Below are 20,948 nucleotides of genomic sequence, written 5' to 3' on the forward strand. Positions count from 1 at the left end.
CATCACACTGAATGGTTACAACCTGGTTGATGAGCCAAGTCATCTTACATGTTACACACATGATCATTGAGAGGGATGGGTGTACCTTGCTCGAAGCAACGATGCCTCGTCGTGTTTTAGGTGGAACGAACGGAGCGGAGCGCCGAGTTGACTCTTCAAATTCCCCTCTACTTGATGGTCTAGCTAATATGCCGGTGTCCAACAGCGCGTGAAGCTCTTCCTCAAGAGATGTGTAGCCTCCAGATCCAGGACCAACGGTGATACTGGGGAGATGTGATCTCACGCTTCGGTTGGATGCACAGGTGAGACCTGTGAGCGGTATTCTCGTGAACCGCCAATGAGGAAATAGCAATTGAGGAAAATACTATGCATCGCACAACTCTACACCGTTGTGGGGTCTAAGAGGTATAAGAGGTCACAGTAGGTTTATCCACTCGCTCAAGAGTTGTATCGTATCTATGTGTAAACAGATTCTGTCATACCATGCAGGTGATAACGATAACAAAATCAAGGAGCGTCCGCTCGGGGTTCTCCGTTTCCTCCGGTCCGACGATTATAATTAGCTCCAACGCTCCAACCAATGTTTTTGATCCACTTGATCTCATTCCCATCAATCCCTCGGTCAGCTTCTTCGACATACTCACTACTTCCACGGCTACCAGTACCTATCACACCTGCACACACACACACACACGCACATCATGTCGTACGCATCTTTGAGCTCTACCCCCGGGTTGAACTACAACTACTCTCTTTACGCCGTCCCTGTAGGATGGTTGATAGGGTGAGTGCTCCACGTTTCATTGTCGTTATTCCTCCATGCTGGGCAATGGCGACCTGTGCTGGCACATTCCACCATCGATTGAGCGTACAGCCTAAACATTGAGCGAAGGCAATGAAACACAATACATCTACAATCATCTTGGGGTTCAGGCGCTGATGGCAGGTTTGATGACATAGCATGGTCCCACTTTGGTGGGCAATCGGACAGGCCAAATCCGAGTCCCCAAGCTCATTCAACAACGCCGTGAGTTAGCGGTCAGCCACCTCCTTCCTAGCTATCATGTTGGAATGATCTTAACGCTGACGCGTGCATACTTGTTTAGAACCCACAAGATAGCTGGGCCAACCTCAAGAACACCAAGATCGCCCCTAGAGTAGGTTATGACTTTCTCGTCCTCTACTCCAGTCTGACTAACGCTATGTTCCATTTGCGTAGCTTCGAGGACGTATTCAGCGAGCTGTAGCTGCCAACAACAACACTCACGTGTAAGTCCAGTGTCTCTCCCTCTCCCGTCCAACGTCTAGTCTGACCACATAACAACCACCAACTTGTCTCTGTCTGGTCATTACTGATGTCCTGAGGTGTGCGCCATAGCAACTTGCCCCTCTTCGCTGCTTCGCTCGTAGCTGCCAACGTGGCGCATGTTCCTGCCAAGGTTCTTCACATCGCAGCTGCTGGCTGGTTGATCAGTAGAGTCATCTACACTTTCGCGTATATCCTGATTGAGGATCGTGAGTGCTCCATTCACCTACATATTGTGCACTGAGACCACCACCATCGTGTTCGCTGATACTCTGCCCAACAGCCAAGCTCGCGCTCTTCCGATCTCTCACCTACTTTGCGGGCGTCATCTCGTGTCTTGCCCTCTTTGTCAGTGCTGCTGGGAAGTACGCAAGCGTGCCATGGTAAACAGATATTGGTCGTAAGTTTAGAATTAGAACGGACCATGGATGAAGTGCGACATAGTAATGTGAAGTAGAGAATACAGATCTCCATAAGTGAAGATGTGAATGCAATGTATGTCGAACAGACTGTACAACGAGGGTAAATTACGTAGTGCGGGGTATATCTCTCGATCTTTTCTGGCTCTTCCTCCATTCTCCGCGACATACAGGTAGAGACTCGTCATTTATTCGACTATCGACTCGACCCCTCAACCTCAACCGAGTGTATCCGGTCGTCCGCTCGGCGCTTGCTCCTCCACTTCCATCTTCACCTGCCCATTTGTCAATGCACCGGTGCTTGTCGCTTGTCCATCGATCACACGCTCAGGTGAGGGCGCAGTGTTCCCTCCTGCTTCTTCTTTTACAGATGGACCATCTTGTCCCTCTTGTGATGGATCGACAGGTCGTGGAGGAGGCTGATGCCTGCGATCGGGTAATGGTATTTGAGGGAAATCTTCTTCCAGCGCAGAGTGCAATTGACGGCGAAAGCTCTGTTTGAGAAAGGATCAGTACTGAGCTGGGTAATCATTCCACGCGATGCAGCGACGTTTCATGACGGTATTGGACAGCGGAGGGTGTTACAGGTTAGACTCACTTCCAATCCTAATACTCTGCCTAGGGCAAATTGATTTTCCCCCGTCGCTCTCGTTATTGTCTGTTTTGTGTAGTAATGCGGGTTCTTGAATCGATCAACATTGCTATGACAATGTAAACATCAGTCGCGTTCACCTGCAGTATCCGGAACGGGACAAGCATTGGGCTCGGACAGACATGTGAAGAGGTCCTCTCCACAAGGTGAGGCAGTACAACTCACTCTATGATTTGGTGCGGGACAGAATCGGTCATTTGTGTAGATAAACTCGAGAGCTCCACAAAGGCTTTGTTGATCTTCATCCTGCGTATGGGCATCTTCATCAGCATGATTATCACATCAGATCGTGCAGAATGATCAACATCTGATCGCCAATCAGTGATCGGATAACCACTGACAAATAGTTCGGGACGGCATCCTCCATTCCAGGGCCTACTTCACCTGCACAAATCTCCAACTCGTACAGGTCCTGCGAAAGTCTCAATAGCTGACTTTCAGCCTCTGCCCTCAGAGCCGCTTGATCCTGTTCTTGACCTCCATCTCCATTCGTATGATTTGGATCTGACTCTGGATTCGAGCTGGGATGTGATGGATTCTGGGTGTGAAGGTGAGGATGGTCGGAAGGTAACGAGGAAGGAGTGGGCGCTGGCGAGGGTAGATGGGGTGGTGCGAGGGACATGTTGAAGCTTTGAGTCGAATATCTTTGTCAGCTCGGACCGACTCGACGTTTGTTATCATCCAGAAATGTAAGAAAAGAGATATAGAGATTGGGTTCAAAGTAGCCATTTAATGTTTTGACGGATTGATACGCTCCCGGTTCAGAAGCGACTAAAGTGGAGGTCGACCCAAGCAACCACGACACCTTTTACATATCTATGCAATCACGATCTCAACTCCACTATCGTGTACCATCACGACTACGATAATAGACACAGTATGACCACTGCCGATCCCGCCTCACCTACATCTTCGCTCTCGCCCGAACTCCCACTCGCCGAGCTTGAACGACTTCATCTCGCTTCTCAAGCTGAGGGGATATCGAAACGGAGTGACGGCTTACAAATCACCGACGAAGAGTTGGAGAGATTCAGAGCACAATGGCGTGAAGAGGTAAAGGCGAGAAAGGGGGATGCCTCTGTAGGGGGCATCGGTGGTAGTGGCGGTGCTGCTGGTACTGGGGAGAAGAAGTCTTTCATTGTGGGGGGCGGTGGTGCGGGGACCACATCCAAGTCACAGTCACAGCAACCGATCAAGTCAGAGGGGAAACTAGCTGAGCGCACAATAAAGGTTTCGCCGACCGCTACTAAGACGAAGCTGCCGCTGAAGGTGACCTCGCCGAAGAACATCAAACATCCAGCTCTGGTCCGTCCGCCTGATCTCGACAACGACAATGATGAAGATTTCCTTCCACACTCGGGTCCTTCAAAAATCCCTGTTTCTGGGACTGCACTTGGTCTCGCGAACGTCTCCAGCAAAACATCGTCCACTTCGACAGCCAACCCTGCTTCTGCTGCTATCGCGAAATCGAGAGCGCCGCCGAAACTCTCACATGCAGCAGCTGAGAAAGAGCGAGCTGTGCAGCTGTATGCGAAAGCGGTGGAGCATGAGCAGAGTGGAAAGTTGAATGATGCGTTGATGATGTATCGTCGAGCATTCAAGATGGATGGTGAGTGCGCCAGGGGCTTGCGTTTACATCGTCGCGATACATAAGCTGATGTGACGGACTGTACAGACGACGTGGACAGATTGTACGCTCGCTCAGTTGCGAAAGCTGCTCAGTCGACCTCGACCACTGGTACAGGCGACGACGACGGCCCCGAATCCACCACCCCTTCTTCGACCGATATTGTCTCTGCCTCTGCACCAGCAGATGAACCATACTCTTTCCAACGACATATCCAAATGCAACCGGATTATGTTAAATCAAATTTACCTATCCATCCTGATCCTCGAACCGTCGACGAACAACTTTCGACCCTCGCTCCCCCTTCCGTCCTAACGAGATTACTTGAGACTCTACCCGTACCTCCTCAAACGCTCTCCTTCCTACCGGCGGACGAAGACCTACCTATCCCCATATCTAAACTACCTGCTGAATTACTCGATCCGATCTTGGCTCATCTCGACGTTACTTCGATAGAGAGGTTCGCTTCGACATGTTGGAGAGCGAGATATCTAACGCACGTTAGTAACGTGTGGCGAAGATTGGTGTTGGGGATATATAAGCCGCCAGCGATGATACCGGAGGAAGTAGAGGTGAGAGACTTGGTCAAGAGACATAGAGGAGAGTGGAGGACCACATTCTTGGAAGAGGAGAGGGTGAGAATGGACGGGTGCTATATTGCAGTTTGTCATTATATGTGAGTGTGGCTGGGGAACGGGGGCTGGAGTATCAACACCACATCGAGTGTCAAACATCAGGCCAAAGCCCGGATAGTCGCTTGTCGAACCCATGAATAGCTCGCTGACATCGAATTGTTTGTGCGCAGACGGCCAGGAGCGGGTGATGAATGGGTGACGGTGAGTGGCTGAGAACGTGTGAGTGATGTAGAATCGAGCTAACGTGTCTCGATGCTCAGATAACCCATCTAAGTGAGTACTACTGGTTGCTTTCACGCTTCACTTTAGCTGAACAAATACCTCAGTCACGTACCATCGATTTTTACGATTCTATCCAGACGGATCTGTTATTTCGTTTTTGACAACAGAACAGTGCGTACACCGTCTTCTACAGTTGACCTGTCTCTTATTTATACCACCATCGAAACACCTATCTCTGTCTTCGGTCAGTGTTGTATCAACTGACATCTCGGGTACACCTCGTAGTCCATCTGAGATAGTCCCGTCTTTACGCCCCACTCTCCGTGGAAAAGGCCTCCATTTCGGTCGCTGGCGTCTCCTCCGATCTGACGCCCCTCTCTCACCTGACGATCCACCCTATGTGCCCACGAGACAGAATGAGAAGAGACCGCCTGCTAGGATCATCATTACGGATTTGTTGGAACCGGGGTTGGAAGGACCGAAATATGAATTTGAGATGGAATTGGCTTTGAGAGAGACAAGTCGGGGAAGGTAAGTCGGTGACTCATTCGGTCATGAGAGGTATGCTGTGGACGAGAGAAGAGGAATACTGGAGTCTGCGACAAATCTCTCGAGTGTGGATGAGGTTGTTCTTATGAAGAGGGAGGATCTGGAACCGCCATAATGCGACGCTGTGACTTATAGACATGAAGTGCTGACCAATCCATACACTTGCAGATGGAACAAATTAGATATGATAGATTATCGATCGATCAACCTCACAACCGGAGAATCATTAGCATTACCGCTAAAACATCAAAAGCCATTCTATTTCTCAAAGTGAGTGTCATGTATCTAACTCCTTTTGGCTTCACTTCCCTCTATCGTATGTCGACCAGTCCCAGTCGGTCGAACCCTTTCGTTCTCGGGCTCTGTCTTTCAGTGGACGAGTGAGATACCAGCTGACAAATCCCCCTTGGTAGAGTAAGATCGTACAACCCACCTTTGTAAACACTTTGTAAGATCTCGGATGATTGCCCTTGCTTGTATTACACAGTACAGGATGGTATGGGATGCTAGCATAACATTGGAGATGCACGGGTCAACTTTGTGATTTACGCTAGGGATCCGCGGTGAGCCCTTATCGCAAATATTAGTATGCTCCGCGGTAGCCATCGTGAGCAGCAACGAGGTAAGGTAACTTCACGATCCGGTCGGTTGGCAGACTTTGCGCTCTCATGGTATACACAGTTACATATGGCATGACGATAATGATGATAATAAGCACAACACACGACAGGGGATTAAAACGTATAACACAGTCTACTCCTTGATCAATGGAAATATCGCAACGTCATACACAGCATCAGTATACTCGAAACGCCGCGTCCAATTTCCACTTCGCCTCTGTCCTAGTCTACAATCTCCACACCACTACCAGCATACTCGTCCCAGTCATCCGAGGAAATGTGGGGTAGGACTTGAGAATCTGATATTCGTCCAAGGTTCAGCTCACTGTTATGACGACAATCGGGTGGGGAAATGACATTTTACTCACCTTGGGTGGTATCATTCTGCCAGTACGTCGAGGATGGACCAGCCTGTGCTTCGAGCGAGGTGTAAGCCTGATTGGGTTCAGCGTGAATACCTTCGTAGTAGTTTGATTCCATCAGAGGAACTCCTGAGTCGTAGGGAGGGTCGTACTCTGCAACTTCGCCATCGTGGAGATATAGTCCAGCGTCAGCGAAGGTGACAGTCGGAGAGTCATGATCGTATCGGGTTCGTTTGGAGGGATCGTCAGACTGAAAGTCGAACAGGGGATAATGCGTTTGCGATGTCTCGTTATGTTGTACATCTCGCGAGACTTTGCGTTTGCGAGTCTCATTGTCAGTACCCCAAAGTACTTGGTCGATATCAAAGTCGTCAATATCAACGTTGGCTGCGGAAGTCTTGGGACCATGCGTGTTCGTGCGTTGATGAGGAGAGGTTGGTATTGCTTCTTCAGTGCGATGGATTGGAGTCTTTTCGTTCATGTGGAAAGGATGTTCATAAGCGCGAACAGGTGAGTGGCTCTTGTCATTGACAGACTCGATCTCCGGTGAGTCCTCTCTGACACTCTCGTACTCGTTAGTTCCCAGTTCATCGATGTGAGTAGGCTCAATGACGTATTCGTCCCTCAAATGGTCTGTACTGGTCGAGTCGCCTTGCATTGAGATTACGATATCCAGATTGGTCGTTCGGATCTTGCTTCTCGGGACGGTGCAGTCGATGATCTCCTCGGAGGAAGATGAAAGTTTGTGCGCAGCAGGACTACCTGTGAGCTCCTCAATCACATTGGCGGTGATGTCGTCCCTCTTGTTATAGGGTGGCTTGTCTTTGCCAATCCGCGATTCTGGTGATGGGGATCGATATATCCCTTTACCTAGTGTATTGTTTTAGGCTAAGTGCGCTTAAGGTGTTGAAGTACTTACGAGTTGCGGCCATCTTGATATTATCGGTGGACTTTTCCGTCACTTGCTTCTTCTTCGTCGACTTGGCCGGAAGGCCGGTCTTGCAGCATGCGTGACTGCAACCTTGACGGTCCTTACAAGAATGATGGCAGCGGACATTGCCATTTGGAAGTATGTCCTCGCCTGTCTCGGAATGTTCCTCATCTTCCAGACTTCCGGGAGGTTCGGCTAGATTGGGTCCGGTCAACGGGTGCAATTAGATCATTGGCGGGATGAGAGACTCACGAGTTGATTCCTCTGGCTCAAGAACCTCAGGGTACACCGATTCGTCCAGATCGGTGTTGTATTCCACCACAGTCGTACAACCGGCCACCTCGTCAACTGAATTTCAGCAGTGATGGCACTCATATTACTCACCTCCAACAATGGCTATAACCTTGTCACAGCGCTTGTTGAGTGGGACATCCAGGATGAAAGTCGACCCTTTCTTGATCTTTGAAGCTCTTAGAACTGATCAGCGTTTGTTTAGTGCATGATACTTACTCAGTACGTCTAACAAAGAGCCAGCTGCTGTCTTGACGCAAAAAGAGCGCCGATATGTTGTACCCGGTCTGGAAGCCCTTCCTTTTGGTTTTGCCTTCGAGATTCATGTCTTTGCTGAGAGGTTTAATGGTCACTCGTAGATGAAGCATGTCTTTTGCTCGATCGAGACTTTCCTCGCTGTATTGCCACCTCAGCTATGATCAGGCGTAGGCAAGGTCAGACTAACACGATGGAGACATGGAAGCGAGGCAACGCTTTGACTTGTTTGATGACTTGGTATACGAAATCCGAGGTCCTTTTAAAGGCTGCTTCGAGCTCCAGCCGATCGGTTTCCAGCAGGCGTGATATGCCTGTGATGTTGAGTATATTAGTGTTGCTCGCCTTCTTCGTACTGGCACTGACTGGATATCCCTCGGTTACCCAGAGCTTTGATCGATTTCGGTCCTGTGGGTTGTCAGCCGAGCATGTCAGACGCATGAATGAGACCGATAGCCGTACCAACTGTATCGATTTGGCGAAACACGTTCGACGTGTCTTCCCATGACTTAGCCATAATCACTCGATACAACTCAAGAGCTGATCTGGATGCTTTCCCAAACTTGCGTTCAATGGCGTATCTCAACAAAGCTGTACGATTGTAAACTGAGATGAACGATAACAATCACCATCACGTACCTTTAGCAATACGAGGAGCGTAATTGTAAATAGCCATCATGGTCTGCACGGGAGTGCTAACTTCGGTCTTCTTATTCTCGTCGTCCAAGGTCATGTTCGCGAACCACGCCTGAAGATAGAGGAAGACCTTATCCCTGCGGCGATGTCAGCGAAGCACTTCCTAAAAGGACTCACGGGTAGTCCTTAGGAGTACCAGTCAGCGGGAAACGTAGCTCGGGGTGATCTTTGATTTTGTTGAGAGTCTGCCATCAAATAAGCGATAGAGACCGCCAGGTGAGTCTAGCACTTACCGCCAGCTCTCCTCGGCGTATTCGTAGGTCTCGAAACCTGCAAACACTGGTCTGCAATGCGCTCTGTGTCCGGGGCCTAAACTCACTCCGATGCCCCTGACAGTATTACCAGCAGGTCATATACGGTCGCTCTTGGGGACATGCCATCTTGAATGGAGCACATCTAAGCAGTATTGTTAAACCGACGAAATTCGGACAGCTGCATCTTTCTTACCGTATCATACGCTAATAAGGTAGTCAGCGATCTCTCTGTTATCGGCACACTTACATATCATGCAGCCGCTCATGATCTTGCCGATGTTCGTAGGTCTAAGCTGCATACCCGAATCCAATTCATCGACTTCTTCGATGAACTCTTGACGCCTGAGCTTTGCAAGCGATTTCTGAGGAACGGTCAGCGTTAGGTAAAGATCAATAGACCTACCTCCACATGATGATCCAGAAAGTCTTCCCAAGCATCTATATTCGCATCGACGCCGAGACCTTCGATGGCGTACGCTGAGGGGTTTTGTTGGATCCGGATGTAGAAGAAAGTACTACCGTCTGGTTAGATCATTTCGCTTACCCTATACTGTACTCACTGTCTGAGCCATTCTTGAGCACCACTCAACGACTTGATGGTTCCCAGTCCAATTTCGCTGTTGATATCTGCGGATCCTGGTCAGTGATGGATGCTGAGACTGATTATAACATCGATCCTACGTACACTCTGTAAGGCTCTCATGCCTGTGTTGGACGTCAGCATGTGACCTGTGCGTCGGCAACGAAATACTCACAGGCAGCTTTCAAGTACAGTTTGTGAATATAGCATCTTCTGGTACTGTAGCGAACAGTATTTCAGATCCGGTCATTATGAGTAGGCCTCCAACCCACCTTCTTGACCTTTGATTTCTCGCACATGACCACGACCACACCACTTGTGTCATATTGCGGGCGTCCAGCTCTTCCCATCATTTGCTAACGTATCAGTTCCGCATTCATATCAATTGCCCTACCTGAATATCAATGTCCGAGTACTCTTTAAACCCATTTATTGGACCTTGCCACGACATGGTACCCTTAATAATGACAGTGTGTGCAGGGAGATTCACACCAACAGCCAAGGTCTGAGGGGGTGGTGAATCAGCATTTCAGTGCGTCGTTCCACTTACGGAGGTGGAGACGATCATGTGCAGTTGTCCATCACGAAAAGCGGACTCGATTCTCTGCCTATCATCATTGTCCAGCCCTGCATGGTGAACAGCGATCCCGCAGGTGGTCAACTCTGCGATTTTCGTGTCGTTAAGAGCAACCGGATTTCTGATGATGGTAAGAAGATTAGTGGCGGTCGCGATGTCAACTATATCCTCACGATTCGCTTTGGTGCCATGGCAGCATCAAGTTGTTCGCCTTCGATTCTTCGTATAAGGAAAAGATATGCTCCGCAGTAGCTTGACAAGCTGGCACAATCGAGATCAGTATTGAGGTGTGTGTCCCCAGCGGCGAGTAGTTACCCTTCCTTGTCGGGCAGAACACCAAGACAGCTTGTCCATTGCAATGTTTCAGTAAGATCGGGTACAATTCCTTGTCCAGTCTGCTTGCTACAGCCCATTCGTTTCCCCCGCCGTCGATACCGTAAGTCTCCCGAGTGAGAGGCACAGGGCGAAACTCCTCTCCAAACTGAACCATCAGGAACATTCCCTTCGAACGCTTACCTTATAGACTTTCGCCTTGCGGAGATCCTTGAAGGTCTGCCCCAGTTTCTGTTGATGGCTGTCCATCTCGCTTCCCACTACCACCCCGGTGGACAACTCATAAGGTGGATTGGCGGGTCCCAGCCATCGCGCTATATCGTCGATGTTGGGCACAGTTGCGCTAAGAGCAACAAATCGAACTCTCATCTCGGCCCTCATTCTGGCGACAAATACTTCGAGTGTTGCACCGCGATTTTCCCGGAGTATATGAACCTGCGACCAACGAGCGTGAGCGCTGCGACTGACATGCTACCTCTCACTCACCTCGTCTATCATCACCAAACCTGCCCTCTCGTGGAGCAGTTTCAGCATTGTTGGCTTGCGGCTGAGCGCCTCTATCTTCTCCGGCTACCATCAGGTCTCGAGCTTAGCCCGAAGTGGCGGGTACTGTGGATAGTACAAACCTTACCGTTGTAACGATGACATGAGCCTTCTTGAGCGCAAAATACGCAGCCTTCTGATTTTCGCCATTGGTGTCACCCGTCACTTCGCAGCCTGCGACAAAGGATTAGCCCTGGACAACATTAATGCTGACTCACACTTAAGATCAATCGCTTCCATCCTGTCGTGCCATTCCCTTTGCTTCTCGCTACAAAGAGCCTTCATTGGCGCGATGTATATTGCTAATTTGGGCTCTGATACTCCAGCTTGAAGCTGATTGTGAAGGATGGCTAGCTCGAAGATGGTTGTCTTCCCTGATCCGGTAGGAGCAGAGACGACAATATTCTCATCACCATGGTAGACCTGAAAGCCACATCAGCAAGCATCTGAGCTAGAGAAAGCACTCACATCATCGAACACCACGCTCTGAACCGGATTGAAGGCAGCAAACTTGAAGAAATCGCGATGCTTTTCGTCTGTCAAAATAGTGGGTAAGCTTCATATCAAGTGCTCGTGCTTTCGAATGCGTACTGAGTCGTTGTCGCCCAACGAGTGCGATACCACTTGTATTCGGGATGACGGTCTTCCTTATCTCCTCTCTCTTCTTGATAACGTCGATTGTGGCGACAGGTTCATCGTCTTCCACGAGACCATCTGCATTGTATCGTTAGCTTGAACGCATCTCGCTTGTCACTACATGACAAGGCATGAACAAAGCACACTCACTCCCTTTCCCATCGCCGATGTCGAACTCCTCCTCCATACCAACTCGATCGTTGATCTCGCCACCATAGTTCCCGCTTGTCATGAGAGGTACCTGGTCCTCGGCCTGAGCAGTCTCAGGAGCTTGAGCAGAAGCTATCGCATCCGCGATAGAAGGAAGAAGAGGTCGGACGCTCGGGGTAGTGACTTGCGAGACTGGAGTTACCCTGGCAGATTGGCCACCCGCCAGAGGGATGGCAGACTTGTGGTGGGAAGGAAGGGGAAGTCGACGAGGGACACCTCGGATAGGGGTAGGTGAACCGACTATATCACGGATGACAGCATAGTAGTCAGGGAACTTAGTCGCTTATCAAGATGAAATATGGACCTACTTGGGTCGATAGAAATACTATCCTGAGCAGACGAGGAAGAAGGAGGTGGAAGATGAACTGCCTCAGGGGCGAAGAACTGGACGTCGTCCTCGAAGTCAGAGAAGTCTTCGTAAGGCATGACGACCGTTTGATGCTTTGCGAGTACAGCTGGGCCAGTTTGGATGCAATGATGTACTCAACCGGGGTGAAGGAATGAATAGGACTTCAAGTAAATGAGAAGAGGTTAAATCACCCAGTCCAAGGTGGTTGACTCATGTGGAGGTGGGAAAGCAGGCTCGTGCGCCACTTTATTTCCCCCTCCGCTTAAATCCACCGTAGTACCCAAGCGACAGAGACGTCGTTGAATGAGGCGAGTCACATCCAGGTCAATGGGAGAAGCATATTAACAACACGGTCGTGGGTTCACTTATAGATATGCATAGGAGATGGATCACTTATGCATCCCCTCGCCGGTATACGACCCATCTTATCTATCTTCGTTGGTGACTGTATATATCGCCGCGGGGCCCTTTGCGTTGTAATCGACCTTGGTGATACAGTGCTTGCCCGTCAAGTCAGAGAAAGCCACCTGCGCGAGACGAGGGTGCGTCAGCCCAAATCACCAGGGCCTAATCATACTACACTCACCTTGGATACCAAGGAAGCACCTAAGAACGGCGCAAGCTCAGTCGTCGCGTTCTTGTAATTCGCAAAGTATTCAGGAATACTAAGTAATCGGATCTTGGACGGTTGACAATCTGAGGGAAGATCAGGGGATGAGAGGAGAAATGGCGAGAGATATGTGACGAGCGCAGGGGCAAAAGCTATTCTTTTGTGTCAATACTGCTTGATGTCACACACGATAGCGACTTACATTTTATCCTAGCAAGCTCGCCTACAACTCCTACTCCTTCCCAAAGGCCTAGTCTCTCGTTCACGCTCAACGAGGCATTCTCAACCGCTCGGCCGACCGCTTCCCATACAGTGTCTCCACCAGGTGTCTTACCGAAGAGCAAAGGGTCGCATAGTCGATGTCTGACAGGTCCTAGGGAGATCTCCTTTTCGGGTAATGAGGGGATGTTGATGACGATCGTATCAGCTGCAGCAGCGTCGGCAGCACTTTTGACGGCGGCGGCCTGAGCTTGCGCTTGCTGCTTCTTCGATTTGTGAGAGTGAGCTGCTGGTGGAGGCGCGTTGTCGCCGACAAGTCTAGAGCAAGCGATAAGCACAGATATCGAAAACAACTAGACGCGCAACTCACTTTTTCGCAACGTCAAATGCATCGTCCTCCTTCTCCGTTCCCAAGGTGGATATGACGACCGCACCACTCTCAACTTTGGCGGCTGGCACTTCGATATCATCTCCTGTGCACTCGTTCCACACCACCGATGCGATCTCCTTGACCAGCTTCCTCTTCTCTTCTTCGTCCAGTGTCTCCTTTTCAGTCGCGAGTCTCAGCTCTTTTGCAAGAGCTTCATCACGCATAAGTAATCGCTCGAACCACTCTTCACAATCCGCTTCACCAACAAGAGCGGTAGTCGAGCACTCCCATCGTACCACAGAATCAGTGATGACGAAGATAGATGATTCGTGTCGACCGACATGGATGACGATACCGGTAGTCGCACCAAGCGCGAATAGACTAGCCAGAGGCGATGGGAGTATAGAGAAGATGGGAACGTTTAATCCTTCGAACGCAAGCTGAGTGTAGAGGGCTTGTGTAGATAGAGGTAATGTAGGCGGTGTTGGCGGAGGTATGAAAAGAAGCGGTGATGAGTTATTGGCTACCTTGAGTCCTAACAAGGAGTAGAAATGTGATCTGCGAAATGTCAGTCACAGGCATATGAGCGGGAAGGCCGGCTCACAAGACAAACTCCCTTCCGTCCCAATCTTCTGCATCTTTACTTGGTCTGAAAGGCCATCTGACGTCGTACTTCTCCTCCCAGCCGTCCTCTTTCTCGGCAGTATCCAATTCTTCGCCTACGACCCATCCATGCCTTGAAGTTCCTTCAGATGCGTGCGTGGGCTCTTCCTCTCCCATAGAAACATCGCCATTTGTTTCGACAGCTTTGCTCGACGACGCTCTGGGGACTGCATAGCGCGCTTTGAGACTCTGTTCCGATAAATAGACATGTCAGCATGCAAGAGCTCGAGGAATAGGGAGTGTTGACATACCGTAGTTGGCCGTGAGAACAGCTCTCCACTGCCGACACTACCGCGTATCACATCGGTGTCACAGTGTACGATGACCGGCTGACTATCTCTGAAGTGGGCCATTGTGTTCTATGGTCTCAAGGAAGGTACGGTGTTGTGATGGGGAAGAACTGGGTCAACATTGCGAAGTAACAATCAGACGTGTTTAGGGGTTTGAGTTATTGACAACCAGGAGACTTGCGCAAAGGGGTTAGGCGCGCGGTGTGAATTTATTCCCTAGAAGCAGTCGGGTTCACCTGCTAATCTAATCATCTGCTCCCGTCGGTGCAAGCTGTCAGTGTGAGATGCATTGTGATGCTATGAACTTGGCCAGAAAGTCAACTGAGAACATGATATTGAACGAAAGCGATTGACGTTCAAACAGGCTAGTGAAAAACGAGACTCAATCATTTGCCCTTTCCTTCGATAAGGAATTCTCCTCGATTGAATGACACGCGGCCTTGTGTGACTTTGCTCATCCAGAGTCCACACAAGGACAGGTCTGTAGACTATGAAATGAGACTGCTCGCGGACTGGAGAAAAGCAAGAACAGACTGCACTTCATACGCCACCTCAATCAAGTCACATTGGTGCATGCTCTTCTCACATTTGTTCATTTCCTACACCACGGTCACAACCTATCACACCTAATAGGTCTCCTGGTTGCCACGGTTCTGACCGAACGCGGTCGGGTCCTGATCGAAGCTACCAGCTTGTCCTTGCCCAAAGCCACTGGCTTGAGCTTGACGACCTTGTCCAGTGAATTTGTCGTCGGAAGAACCGTAGTTATCACCGCCAGTTCCGAAGCCGCGCTCGCCGGAATTGTCGTTGCCGCGGAAGTTATTGTCATTCCCACCTGTCACAGGACTATCAGCAGGATAATAGATGGTCGAAGAGTACCGGGAAGGCTCACTGCCGAAAACGCTAGCATTCTGCTGACCACCGGAGCCGAATTTGTCCTGGCCTTGAGATCCAAAGTCGCCACGACCGGACGTAACACCGAACCCACCAGTGTTGCCACCGGTGTTGCCACCGCCAAAGGTATTGTCACTACGATGTTCAGACATATAAATCAGCTCGGTCTTAGGCATTGTGAACCACGGCCGTTCAAACTCACGAGTAGCCGCCACCTTGGCCGTCGAAACCGCCGGCACCGCCTGTCTGCTGAACGCCGGTCGCACCGTACGAGTTCCCAGACGATCCGTAGCTGTCGTCCTGACCACGACCGCTGGATCCGAATACATCGCCGCCACCGCCACCTTGCCTGTTGCCGTACGACCCGGAGGTGCCAGTCGAGTCGTAGTTGTTGTCTCCGACTCCGGCGTTACCGAACGAGTCGTTATTGTTGCCAGACCTGTTATAGGTGTCTTGACCGCCCGAGATGTTCTTGTTGAAGTTGTCGTCACCGGGTCGGGTATAGCTTTCGCCGCCCGAGTTGTTGTTGTTGTTCGTGTTGTCGGTGTTCTGAATGACAATGCCGAAGCATCAGCATGTGGTTGTGCATGTAAGTCCGCATAGAGAAGGACAAACCTTCATCAAGTCCTTTGCTTTGTCTAGTATCTATGGCAGACCAATTTCAGTTAGTACAGCGGTGTTCGTAGCTCTTTGGACTGCTGCAACTCACGCCCATGTTGGCTTGTTGTTCTTCGTATTGTATGGTTATGCAGTGAGTGAGTTTCGTTGCTAGACAGAGAATGCGGATGCTGACCAAATCTGATCTTAGGCTATATATATGGATACTGAACAAACCGGATCCGCGAAGCCGATCAGGAATCAACCCATGACCTAGATCGGCCACTGACCTACGTATGTCAACACATGACGTCTAATCAGCTACGCAGTGAGCAGTAAGTTGTGTCAGACGGAGTGGGTGCCTGTGATGATCGATGGGACATGTCCTCGCCTCGCCGGACGACCGCCAGAGTGGACTTCCGGACACCCTCGTGTTTCACGGAGCACACGATCATGACGTACAAAATCTGTTTATAGCATTGGACCGGACAATCCCCCAATATAACCCCCAGGATGTGACAATCCATTGCTGCGGCTATATCATGGTACATCTCTTCAACCCCGAACTCCAAAGATGAGGTATGCATATGTCACAGGGACGAATGGAGAAGTCGTCATCATGTAATACCGCGGAAAGCAGCAATTATCCCGCATAGAACGTGCCTGATGTTGCAACAAGGTAGTCCTCCACTTTGCATTATGGGGTTGGGGGTGGGGCTATCACATCGCCTAATAATACGACTATCACCACATATTGCTGGATGTCAGGAGGAAGCCAAGCCTGGCTCGCTTCGGACGATGAATTTGCATCAGTGAAAACGATGACTGTGACTATTCTCGATCTGTCGGTCGCGCAGGGTGGCAATGAGATAGGGTACACGACGAGGTTGCTGAATGAGTCGGCACCCAACCTATGAGCCCCGAAACCCTCACCGAAGACTACCACTATACGTTCGAGACCTTTGATACCTTGACACCTTCACTGAATCGATGGGCCAAGGCCGGGAAGGGTCTCGTCGTTCTGCAACTAGCCGGACCTTCTCTACCACTCGCGAGCTTTGCTGACGCCTGATATGGAATATACATGGAAGGTGAACACTTCTTCGTGTAACTATATGATTCTGTTGGTTTTATTACTACTTAATACAAGTCGATGACTGATGCCAAGAACGGAACTAACACTACTAACATTATTCTACAATACATATGACATACACGTCCTACCCATCTCTGCATTACCGACTACGCCTTAACAGCTGAGATGAAGATCTCTTCGACCGTCCCAGCAGCTACATTGAGATGGGCCACATCCATCGCAGCATAGATGGTCGGTCTATCCTGCTTCTTATCGATGAAGAACTTCGGAGTCGCAGTCGTCCCGTCAGGGTTTGTGAAGGTCAAAGTCACTTCACCAGGGATAGAAGCAACGTTGAATAAGGAAGATTCGAAGCTGAAAGATTGGTAGGCTACACGAGGGAAACCATTATCGCTAAATGGTCCAGAGATAAGATAAACAGTGCTAAGTGATTGCTGCGTGTCAGTCTAAGTCGTTCGGGAGGCTAAGTACACGGCGAACTCACTGTTTCCCCCCGTTTCCCATCTTCTCATTGCTGTATGTCAAATCTCGAGTCCAGATAGTTTGGGTTCCGACATATGGTGAAGCGTCTTGAATAGATTCCTTGGTCACAGGTGCAGAGTGAGGAAAGTAAAAGTCATCTTGCTTGGCGAACGTAGTCTACCATTCCATCGTGTCAGAAAAGGTGCTACTGAAAATAGGGATTGGGGAAGGTAGGACCACGTCGATACTCACAGGTGTGATAGTGATAACATTCCACTCGGGTTCAAGAGAGAGGAACCCGATGATTGAGTTGTTGCTAACTCGACTGGCTTGTAGATAGACCTTGACAGGGCCCGCTCGAGTTTCGATATGGTGAGTGAGCAGTGCTGTCAATCACGTCTTAGATCAGCATCTCAACGCCAATTTGTGTGTGTGAGTGCAGACGTTCGCACTGACCTCTCTTGACTTCATTCGCACCTTCTGACCTCGACTCGATTTTGGGAAGATCAAAGGTGATACCTCTCGTGATGTGGCTATTGACGCCAGCGTTCTCAGTTGTTGGATATCCCCGAGCACATAGGGCAAGTGCGTTTACCGCCAGAATGAGGTGAGAAGAGAGGAGCATTGCGGGCAATTTGTGGGTGGTAGTGCTTTGAGTAGAGGATGTGTTGAGGAAGAGGCGAGTTCGATGAAGAAGAGGGAGATTAATCAGGGGATGCAAGGCTCCTTAAGTACCTTTCACCATCGTACATCCCGCGGATCAATGTTTCGCGGGATCCACGACCTGGTGGACTTGGCAGCTGAAAGATGGACGTAAGTTATTCGCTGATCCATATCTTCAACAAAAAGATCGTCTTTCCGCCCATAAGCTTTTGACCTACATCTTTCCTTGTTCCGCGGCTTCAGCCTCTGTGTCTCATCACAGGTATAGCTGCCGCTGACGAAAGTGGCTCTGCACGAGGTGGTGTGATTCGCATGAGCCATCAACGTGCGAGCGAGTGATATTTCGCTGGAGATGGAAGTAAGAAAGTCAGAGTGATCGGATGCGGAACGGACATGAGCAGCGTCGTCGAACGAAGCTTGTTTGGGTTTCTTCTTGTCTTATCTCCCAATCAGCTTGATATGTTCCATTGATCGGTACCTATCACGGTTCAACATTTCTTTCCGACTGTCTCCGTATCATCTGATAAACGGCGCGATAAGACAGCGATAACGACTCCTATTTGACCGAAGTCAAGTCTTGCACTATCTTTAGCGTGAAGTTTGGGTCTATTGCAATATCTCACAAGCACCGCGGGTGACATCAACCAAGCAGCATGCGAGAAGGTAGCGGCCAGCTGCGTACGAACTATCACCGTACTGTGGTGTCAAGGTTTGGAACATTCACTTCACTTCGGGTGATAGGCATGGCGATCTCCGGAGAGCGGAAATCGTACTGGGCGGGCTTCCCACCTACAGTATTTCTCGCACCCGCAGGATTACCAGTCCAGACATAGTCCTGACTGACTTCACAAATCCCTTACCGCAGCTCTGAGCTAGGCAGCGAAGTAATTGATAGATGCAGTGTCTGTGTGCCAGACGTTGGTGAATGTCAGTCATTTGGTCAAAACGAACCATAACTCTCAGTAGTACAGGAACGCGACATGCCACTTTGACCATTCTGAGTCTGAGTCAATGCGTTCCAGAAAGCCATCCGTCAAAAGTAGAGGCGGTATCTTATCTTCCGCGCTTTGATCCAAGATTGCGGATGAAAATGAGATGAGAGACTACAGTACCCGCACATCGTTCGGATTGTAACTGCCATATGGACTCCCATTCCCACATCGCCCAACGTTGTGCTGCACCTCATGGGTGCCAATGATCTTACACGGGGAGACAGAGAGTGACATTGCACTTCACCCTCGGCATCCAAGTCAGAGAAAAGCGTTCGTCTCCCTCCAACATGTTTTCGGCGCTTTGATCGAGGTGAGTCACCACAATGCATGCAGAGGAGACTGTAAGGACGGGTCGTAATCAGGAGATAAAAGGAAGCAGAATATAACAGGATATAAAGACTCTATAGTGGGGAAACTGATAAGGTGTGCGGGGTAATGTCGAATATGGATCGGATCGATTCGAAGCGAAAGAAAGTCTGTTGGAAAAAGGCGTGTCGATCAGTATCGCCGTCTGCAGTCATACCAAGGAAATAACGTTAGAGTACTTACATGAAATAGATCTTGAACCTGGAGAAGTGTCCTACGCTCCTGAAGGTGCAGGTGCACGAGGTCCCACTATACCCATCAAAGCACGACAAATCATCAGCATACTATCCTTTCTCGATCAACACCCCAAGAATGGAGGGGAAGAACTACTCACACCTCGCATCGAAGACATGTCCCGGTTTTCTCAATGGCAATCCCTGTCTTATCCTCTGAGCATTCGACATCCTATCTAAATGTTTGGTCTTTGGTAGTTCCCCACGAGGTTGCATCGCTCCTGCTCTATATCGGGGTACGTAGACTATCGTATGTGTGGGTGCGGGTTCGGCTCCGGCACCGGCAATAGCCGTAGGGGCGGGAGTGAGGGTCGGGGCAGCTTGACATGTGAGGAGGAAGAAGGAAATTAGAGTGATGAGGAGGATCGTTAATCGAGCCATGTTGAAAATGGAGTGTAGACCTGAGGATAGTGTGTGTGTATCGGGCTCTGGGGGACAACGGATTGATGTTGATTATAAGGGACCAGGCGAAAAGCGAGGATGGATGTAGCGACGGCTCAAAAGAGTGTGAATGAGCGATATGCGAGACCAGCTCGAATCTGCTCAGCTGGAAGTTGGGTGTGCCGAACTTGGCTACGACTACGATTCACTATCGCTTTCGAATTGTGCCAGTCGTATGTCGAAGTCGAAGTTAAAAGCTGAACCAAGAAGAAAGATGAAGAAGCAAAACTGACACGAATCAGAAGTACAAAGCAACAACGAAAGCAAAGTGAAGGATTGCGAAAGATGGGATCCACTACCAGACCAAGATGTCTTTGAGTGAGCTAGCCAGAGCGACAATGTCCCCTTTCAGAAATAACGATACATCACCATGGTCATGGTCAACTCACACTGATTACTCAAAAATTAAGCATCTCTTTCGCATCCGCAATGAATGTCTCATCTCCCATACCTCCTCCTCTTCCAGCATCCACCGTACATGTGCCAGGGACGATGGCTATCGCCACTGACCATTCCAACAAACTCGAGTTAGTGTCCTCCCCCTTCCTTTCCCTAACATGCCGATCTGTAAAGAGTAACCACCATCAGGGCAGAGGCAAAGGAGGTGGAAGATGCCGCAAAAGCCACCTTCACATTATCGATGAAAGTTACTCGCGACCCCGACGTACATGGCGTTTGTGGTGAAGTAATTACCTATTCCGATGACTACGATGTGGTAACAACAACAACAATCAACGTATGCTAACCACTTGCGCAAGAAGTTCTAGTGCATACAAACTCGTATGGTATACGCTTGAACGGAACTCCGAACGAGAACGGGGAAATGCAGAACGAAAACAAGATTCAACTCGGTACATGGCATTTTCAGGGTAACAACAACAAGGTTTGGCAACAAAATGACCGCTTTCGTAAAATAGGATTGTTTCGTCGTCGTGATTCCAAGAGCGGGCTCCCTATGCATAATAGCGTAAACATCGAGTGAGTCTGCACCATCTTAGCGAGTCT

The 20,948-nt window shown here is 49.7% G+C and overlaps 10 protein-coding genes across 10 annotated transcripts; 2 read left to right on the forward strand and 8 right to left on the reverse strand.

Moving 5' to 3' along the window:
- Positions 1-701: 701 nt before the first annotated feature.
- CI109_101469 (uncharacterized protein) lies at positions 702-1,693 on the forward strand (the record flags this gene model as incomplete). The annotated part of the gene is made up of 6 exons (XM_032003118.1): positions 702-784; positions 961-1,027; positions 1,107-1,157; positions 1,220-1,269; positions 1,379-1,515; positions 1,590-1,693. The coding sequence occupies 6 exons, from the start codon at positions 702-704 to the stop codon at positions 1,691-1,693; spliced, it is 492 nt and encodes a 163-aa protein (XP_031862440.1).
- Positions 1,694-1,943: 250 nt separating this feature from the next.
- Positions 1,944-2,999, reverse strand: CI109_101470 (uncharacterized protein; the record flags this gene model as incomplete). Its single annotated transcript, XM_032003117.1, has 4 exons — positions 1,944-2,219; positions 2,324-2,426; positions 2,543-2,623; positions 2,719-2,999. 4 exons carry the CDS (start codon positions 2,997-2,999, stop codon positions 1,944-1,946), a joined length of 741 nt encoding a protein of 246 aa, XP_031862439.1.
- A 257-nt stretch (positions 3,000-3,256) lies between these two features.
- CI109_101471 (uncharacterized protein) lies at positions 3,257-5,851 on the forward strand (the record flags this gene model as incomplete). The annotated part of the gene is made up of 8 exons (XM_032003116.1): positions 3,257-3,986; positions 4,053-4,680; positions 4,810-4,840; positions 4,900-4,912; positions 4,966-5,032; positions 5,147-5,392; positions 5,579-5,680; positions 5,824-5,851. The coding sequence occupies 8 exons, from the start codon at positions 3,257-3,259 to the stop codon at positions 5,849-5,851; spliced, it is 1,845 nt and encodes a 614-aa protein (XP_031862438.1).
- A 401-nt stretch (positions 5,852-6,252) lies between these two features.
- On the reverse strand, positions 6,253-8,602 carry CI109_101472 (uncharacterized protein; the record flags this gene model as incomplete). Its single annotated transcript, XM_065966979.1, has 10 exons — positions 6,253-6,329; positions 6,399-7,262; positions 7,312-7,390; positions 7,448-7,518; positions 7,576-7,671; positions 7,871-8,010; positions 8,060-8,183; positions 8,236-8,277; positions 8,332-8,460; positions 8,509-8,602. The coding sequence occupies 10 exons, from the start codon at positions 8,600-8,602 to the stop codon at positions 6,253-6,255; spliced, it is 1,716 nt and encodes a 571-aa protein (XP_065823051.1).
- Positions 8,603-8,678: 76 nt separating this feature from the next.
- On the reverse strand, positions 8,679-9,752 carry CI109_101473 (uncharacterized protein; the record flags this gene model as incomplete). The annotated part of the gene is made up of 9 exons (XM_065966980.1): positions 8,679-8,750; positions 8,799-8,835; positions 8,885-8,894; positions 9,067-9,181; positions 9,223-9,334; positions 9,380-9,446; positions 9,505-9,524; positions 9,575-9,618; positions 9,672-9,752. 9 exons carry the CDS (start codon positions 9,750-9,752, stop codon positions 8,679-8,681), a joined length of 558 nt encoding a protein of 185 aa, XP_065823052.1.
- A 23-nt stretch (positions 9,753-9,775) lies between these two features.
- Positions 9,776-12,124, reverse strand: CI109_101474 (uncharacterized protein; the record flags this gene model as incomplete). The annotated part of the gene is made up of 12 exons (XM_065966981.1): positions 9,776-9,904; positions 9,950-10,097; positions 10,150-10,237; positions 10,292-10,457; positions 10,577-10,744; positions 10,796-10,879; positions 10,941-11,026; positions 11,071-11,275; positions 11,321-11,388; positions 11,444-11,566; positions 11,639-11,938; positions 12,007-12,124. 12 exons carry the CDS (start codon positions 12,122-12,124, stop codon positions 9,776-9,778), a joined length of 1,683 nt encoding a protein of 560 aa, XP_065823053.1.
- A 348-nt stretch (positions 12,125-12,472) lies between these two features.
- On the reverse strand, positions 12,473-14,262 carry CI109_101475 (uncharacterized protein; the record flags this gene model as incomplete). The annotated part of the gene is made up of 6 exons (XM_032003114.1): positions 12,473-12,574; positions 12,634-12,809; positions 12,860-13,194; positions 13,247-13,804; positions 13,851-14,098; positions 14,161-14,262. 6 exons carry the CDS (start codon positions 14,260-14,262, stop codon positions 12,473-12,475), a joined length of 1,521 nt encoding a protein of 506 aa, XP_031862436.1.
- Positions 14,263-14,825: 563 nt separating this feature from the next.
- CI109_101476 (uncharacterized protein) lies at positions 14,826-15,808 on the reverse strand (the record flags this gene model as incomplete). The annotated part of the gene is made up of 5 exons (XM_032003113.1): positions 14,826-15,034; positions 15,092-15,228; positions 15,296-15,642; positions 15,709-15,738; positions 15,803-15,808. The coding sequence occupies 5 exons, from the start codon at positions 15,806-15,808 to the stop codon at positions 14,826-14,828; spliced, it is 729 nt and encodes a 242-aa protein (XP_031862435.1).
- Positions 15,809-16,932: 1,124 nt separating this feature from the next.
- Positions 16,933-17,873, reverse strand: CI109_101477 (uncharacterized protein; the record flags this gene model as incomplete). The annotated part of the gene is made up of 4 exons (XM_032003112.1): positions 16,933-17,209; positions 17,271-17,425; positions 17,501-17,634; positions 17,705-17,873. The coding sequence occupies 4 exons, from the start codon at positions 17,871-17,873 to the stop codon at positions 16,933-16,935; spliced, it is 735 nt and encodes a 244-aa protein (XP_031862434.1).
- Positions 17,874-19,483: 1,610 nt separating this feature from the next.
- Positions 19,484-19,883, reverse strand: CI109_101478 (uncharacterized protein; the record flags this gene model as incomplete). Its single annotated transcript, XM_032003111.1, has 2 exons — positions 19,484-19,518; positions 19,604-19,883. 2 exons carry the CDS (start codon positions 19,881-19,883, stop codon positions 19,484-19,486), a joined length of 315 nt encoding a protein of 104 aa, XP_031862433.1.
- Positions 19,884-20,948: the final 1,065 nt, after the last annotated feature.

This window comes from Kwoniella shandongensis, chromosome 3 (assembly GCF_008629635.2).
Source record: "Kwoniella shandongensis chromosome 3, complete sequence".
NCBI classification, from domain to species: Eukaryota; Fungi; Basidiomycota; class Tremellomycetes; order Tremellales; family Cryptococcaceae; genus Kwoniella; species Kwoniella shandongensis.